Source organism: Phaethon aethereus, assembly GCF_964289735.1.
Source record: "Phaethon aethereus genome assembly, chromosome: 6".
Lineage (NCBI taxonomy): Eukaryota > Metazoa > Chordata > Aves > Phaethontiformes > Phaethontidae > Phaethon > Phaethon aethereus.
Genome location: NC_138580.1, coordinates 7,637,740 through 7,643,524, shown reverse-complemented (window position 1 = coordinate 7,643,524; position 5,785 = coordinate 7,637,740). Strand labels below are relative to the sequence as shown.

The 5,785-nt window shown below is 46.7% G+C and overlaps 1 protein-coding gene across 1 annotated transcript; it reads right to left on the bottom strand.

Moving 5' to 3' along the window:
* Positions 1-362: 362 nt before the first annotated feature.
* CXCR4 (C-X-C motif chemokine receptor 4) lies at positions 363-2,944 on the bottom strand (the record flags this gene model as incomplete). The annotated part of the gene is made up of 2 exons (XM_082001853.1): positions 363-1,424; positions 2,906-2,944. The coding sequence occupies 2 exons, from the start codon at positions 2,942-2,944 to the stop codon at positions 363-365; spliced, it is 1,101 nt and encodes a 366-aa protein (XP_081857979.1).
* Between the last annotated feature and the right edge of the window lie 2,841 nt (positions 2,945-5,785).

Here is a 5,785-nt window from a genome sequence, read left to right as displayed (position 1 = left end):
TTTTAAAGAATTTAACAACAACACTGAAAACATTTACATATAAACAACAGAGAAATATTTTCTAAACTTTTAACAGTCACCTTGCTACAACCCAGAAGTGTTTAGTTCACATACCTATACATACAGACAAGCACTAGAACTCTTGTGAACTAACCACTTGTCCACAGGACCTGCCTAGACAGTTTGTCATCAATATGAAAATTTTTTTATATAAATAAGTCAATTAAACTTCACAGAGACTAAAAGAAACAATATAAAATTCCAACTGTAAATAAATCTGTACACTATGGTCAGTCTTGTTTTTCTGGAATCTTGCGCAGCTTTAAAGTGTCTATTTATATAAATGATGGCAAGGAGCAGCGTTAGCTGGAATGGAAACTTGAAGACTCGGACTCTGTAGAAACAGAAGAATGTCCCCCACGTTTGCTTTTTGAAAGAATCTTGAGGCTTGATCCTCTGCTGACTGATGTCAAGGCGTTTTGTGCTGATGTTTTGAATTTGGCACCCAGGAAGGCATACAGAATTGGATTCAGGCAGCAGTGGAAGAATGCCAGGGCTTCAGTAATGGAGATCCATTTATGCACTATCGTCTCCAAGCTGCAACGGTGTCTGATGACTCCTAGCAAGATGAATGTGTCAATGCTGATGCCAATATAATATGGCAGCCAGCAGGCAAAGAAGGCGAGGATGAGGATAACTGTTGTCTTCAAGGCTTTGCGCTTCTGGTGGCCTTTTGAATGTGACAGCTTAGATATTATAATACAGTAACAAGTCAGGATTATTAGACCAGGCAAGACAAGTCCTACTAAGATATGCTGAAATCTGAAAGAAATCAGCCAGTTTTCATGAGGGTACATGCGATCACATAGATACTTTCCTTCTACTTCACTAGTACTGGCAAAAATTATATCGGGCACTGTCAAAAGCACAGCTGGTAGCCATACACCTACATACACCACTTTCTCAGCCAACAGCTTTCGTGGTCGCTGGCTGTTGGTAGCGTGGACTATTGCCAGGTAACGATCTAAACTTATAAAGGCCAAAATCAGGACACTGCTATAGAGGTTGACTGTGTAAATGACATGAACTGCCTTACACAGAACATTCCCAAAGTACCAGCTTATGGCCGCATCCACAGACCAGAATGGCAAGGTGATGACAAACAGGAGGTCAGCCACAGAGAGGTGCAGCCTGTATTTATCAGTCATGCTTCTTTGTTTCTTCTGGTAGCCCATAACAACAATAACCAATCCATTGCCGATTATTCCCGTTAGGAAGATGATGGAGTAGATTGTTGGCAAGAAGATCCGGTTGAAATCAGCATTCTCATGCTGAAAGCATGGCTCTCCGTAGTCTCCGTAGTCACCTGAACCAATCTCATCCGTGCCATTATCAGAAAATTCAATGATTAACCCAGAGGACAGCTGGAAAAAAGAAAAAAAGTTTAAATGTTAGCTCCTCTGCGAAAGCTCACTCTATATGACAGCATGTTAAAAGTTACTTGAACAGCCTCTGTCACCATGAATAGGCAAACTTTTTGAAAAGCAGATGGAAAAATACAATTAAAAAAATATACAGCAAATAAGAACAAGGTAAAAAACTTTCTTTGTCTTTCTGTAAGGGCTAAGATATTGTAACTAAGGTCAGGAGATGAAAGGGAAAAGAAAGATGATAGCTACTCCCAGAAATATCTTTGGTTCTGGACACTTCAGTGCTCTAATCAGATGCATACTACAAATGGAAGAGCCAGAAGTGCTGGATGCAAGAGGTTAGTCCACACTTGACTGTTACAACAGAGCACTATAAAAAAAACCCATTTACTTAGACAGAAATGCTGCTGCTCCAAAGTCCCTTCTCATTAAGGGGATGGGGTCAAGGAGAAATAGAGAAGATACCCTTGGCTGATGTAATAAAGGATAAAGAATGGCAAGAATTCCCTGCCGAGAAGCAACTGACAGCTCCACACTCAGAGACAAGAAAAAAAAGCAACCCCAAGGCCCGTGAAGAGAAGAGCAAGCGGTAACCACCTCAAGCAGGGGAACTCGGACGCGACGGAGGGTCACCACAAGCAGCCGCGTTCCCCTCCCTTTGTTCCCCACCCTTGGCGGTTGCGGGGTAGGGGGTGAAGCCAAGCTGCTGAGCCAAGTGCAGCAGTGGAAAAAGGAAGCGAAATTCTGGTGAGGGCACGAAAGCACATCAGGAAACCACCAACGGTTTTGGTCACCACACTGAAAAGCAGTGCAGACGGGCGAGTGCCACCTGGCTACGTACGATTCCTTCCTCAGGTCTTCAGGTTCTAGTTTCCACGCCCGGTGTACCGTACGCCCCCGAGCTCCGCGCGGGATGCGCCCCGAGGGTCCGGCAACGCCTCACGCCCGGAGGCACCAGCTCCGCGCGGGCATTAACCGCGGGTTTATTTTTTAAGGATGCCATCCCTTGGAGTCGGGCCACTCCAGACCTCCCCGCTTGTCTCCTCATCATTCCCGTGGCTCCAACTGCTCCACCGGCTTTTTTTAGCCCACAAAGGCGCCGCACGTCACCGCGACCGACGGCCAAGCAGCAGAGCCCGAGGGAAGACGCGGGAGACCGGCAGTGGCTGCAGCCGCGGCAAGGTCCGAAGCGCCGCGCCCGGGGCTCAGCCCCGCCCGTTCGGGCCCCACAGACCCCGGCCGTTCGGCGGGCTGGGAAGCAGGAGGCGGCGCGGCCCCCGGCCCCGCTCCCCGCGGAGCTCGGGGGGATCCCCGCCTGCCGAGGGCCGCCCTCCCGGTCGGGGGCACTTTTGTTTGCAAACAGCGCGCACATGGGCGAGCGCGGCGGGGAGCGAGGGCCGGCGGCCCGCCGAGCCGAGCAGCGGCGTCGAGCAGCCCGCGCGGCCCCGCCGGCCGGCGCAGCTCCCGGCACTTACATCCAGGCTGTCGAGGCTGTTGTCCATGCTCTGAGCCATCCAACGACTGTAGGCGCTCAAGCTGTTGCCGCCGCCGCCGCCGCGCCCCTCTCAGCGCCACCGCCCGCAGCCGCACCACACACACACCCCGGCTCTTCTGGCGGGACGCGGCTCTTATAAGTTCCCCGCTGCCCCCCCGCCCCGGGGGCAGCCCGCGCCTGGCTCCTCCCCGGCGGCTGCCACCGCGCTCCCGGGCTCCGGGCGGCCGCCGTGGGCCGCCCTTTGTCTGCAGCGCCGGGGCACGGGGACTGCGCTTGCCCCGGGTGCCCGCGGGGGCGTTGCTCCTCGTAGGGGCATTTGCCACCCTCCGATCGATGTGTTCATACAAGCGAGTTTTTGCATTGCCCCCCAAGAAAACACCTAGAAGTGTGTTGTCGGGTCCCGGGTTGCCAGGGGTACCCCAGGCGAGCTCTGGGTGAAGTCTCAGGAATCGAGATGGAGCAGGAAGAGGAGAGGCCCTGCACACCCTTCCAAATACAATCAGCCCAGTCGTCAGAGTTGCCTCGCATCCCTGCTGAGGAGAGAGCCTCCCGGGAGAGGCTGGAAGAAAGGGGCTGGCCCTTGCTAAGAGATGAGAGAGAGGTTCTGCAGACCTTTCAGGGGCTGCACGGTGAGCGGGCTTCCAGGCTGCCTGATGAACTCCTCTGGCGTCTGTGGTTTTGGGTGACAAGTCTGATGAGGAGCTGCAGGTGCTTCGTCTGAGATATGGTGGTTCATGGTTCCAAAAAGCTTTGAAACATTACAAGAAATGTAAGTGTTAAGGAAACAATAGAAATCAGGATAAAAAATTAAAACGTCGTCAAAATAATGGTGCTGCAAACCATGGACTTGCATGCCCAATATCTTGTCATCTAAAAATAGCAAAGAGTGAACTCTTATTTGCCCACTACTATCAGGAACACTGCTTGTCTTTTTCCTTAATCTCAAGCTTGGTAAATCAGTTTTTTAAAAGTGAAGGGTGAATATCTTCAGTAATGATCTGTTTCCTGTAGTTGGATAATCTAGAAAATAATAAAAAAAAGATAAAAACCTGAAATTGTATATGTAGGATAAAAATAGCAGTCGTAAAATAGGTTTGCAAGGGAAGACCAACCCAAATAATAAAGGAAAATAACACAGAATCCTGGATTTCCTTTACAGTTTTCTCTGGGGTCTTAGTACTGTTGATATTCATGCAGGTAAACTAATAGTGTGTCATTGTCCGTCCCCCCTAGTTTCGCAATTCACACCATAGTGAGTAACTATATTGCGAATAATTGATTCAGTTATATATATTTACATTTTGAATTTGGAGTGGAAAGAAGAAGAAGGGAGAAGGGCATTCTTTAGGTGATAACAATATGCTCAAATTACCCTGGTAGCCTCAAGGGATGAATAAAACGAAAGCTTGACAAAAGTTTTGTTCTTAAATACCCCTATTACCAGTTTACATGCTCTGAGTCAGCCACTAGTTCTAGATGCAAAGATTATTTCCAGGTATTTGACAAGAGTCACTGTGTTACTCTTCCCCTGAAAGCTCTAGGACTCCTCATGCACTACAGTGAGTATGAGTTTGCTTATGATTAATAACTCTATCCTTCTTTTTGCTAAAACATGGTATGTAAGCTATGTCCTCTAATGTGATTATGTACTTTAACTGCATCATAATTTGATAATCATTCATATTTTGTTAGCAGGTCTCACATACCACATGCAAGTTGCATTAAAAGCAAACTTTAATTGATTATAACTCAGGAATTAGCAGTCTTCAGAAAACTCAGTATCTACTTTGAGTTTATATCCAGAAGAACTTGAGAGGGATACTGTGCTAGAATTCTATAGAAATAAAAAAATCTTCCACTGAATCCACATTTTTAGATACTAATCCTAGGCTTACGCTACCATAATTCTACTCTGCGGAACTTCTTTAAAAACAAGTGTGGCAAAATTATAATTACTGCTATCCGTTCCTTATTTTCCATAGAACTTGTGATATCTTCACAACTTGCTAGACATACGATTAGGAAAATACATGCCCCAAGTAATTTGTAGCCCAATATTAGAAGACTGGGCAGATAAATGAGGAGATGAGGGATTTTTATATATGGACGAGTAGGATCATATCTATGTATTCTTTTCACTTTTTCACTTATGGAGGATGCCCAGCTCATAGCACCAGCAATGAGCTGGTGCACTTTTCAGCAAGGGTGCGCTGCTTGAAAAGCTCTCCAGCATACTGAACTTACAAAGAGATTTTCAGAAATATGCATATTGAACAGGTGCTAAAAAAATTAATCGGGACACAGAGCTGCTTATAGGGGAGATGAACTTTCAGGAAAAATTGGATCCTATCTCGCCAGAATTTCATATGGGTGACCGATATATTTTTATGGCTAACATATTCTCAACTCAGAGGAGCATAGAAGATTAAACACTGATCCTTCTCTAGGTATGCAGTGCAGGACGTTAAAATATACTTGTAGCGCCGGTGGCTTGCGGCAATGGTTGCAGATGAGCAAAAAAATATGTATATGTACATGAACTCTAGAGCTATTTGACAAGTTTGAGAGTTGGTTGGTTATTTGTTGGGGTGGAGAGCATGGAGGGCATTGACATGTGGGGTTCCATGCACAGATCTGCAAGTGTAATTAGAGCCCAAGTAGTCAAGCGGTGTCACACCTCCATTTTAGTATGCAGATAGACCCGTAACAGCAAAGCGTATTATGTGAAAATTGATTTTGTTGATTAATGGGATATGGGACAGTGGCTCAGTTATTTCTATTCAATTCGGAACTGAGGAATTATCTAGTTCTGTGGATTAGCCCTGAAGCATGGTAGTGCTGACTGGTGGGAAATTTAGGG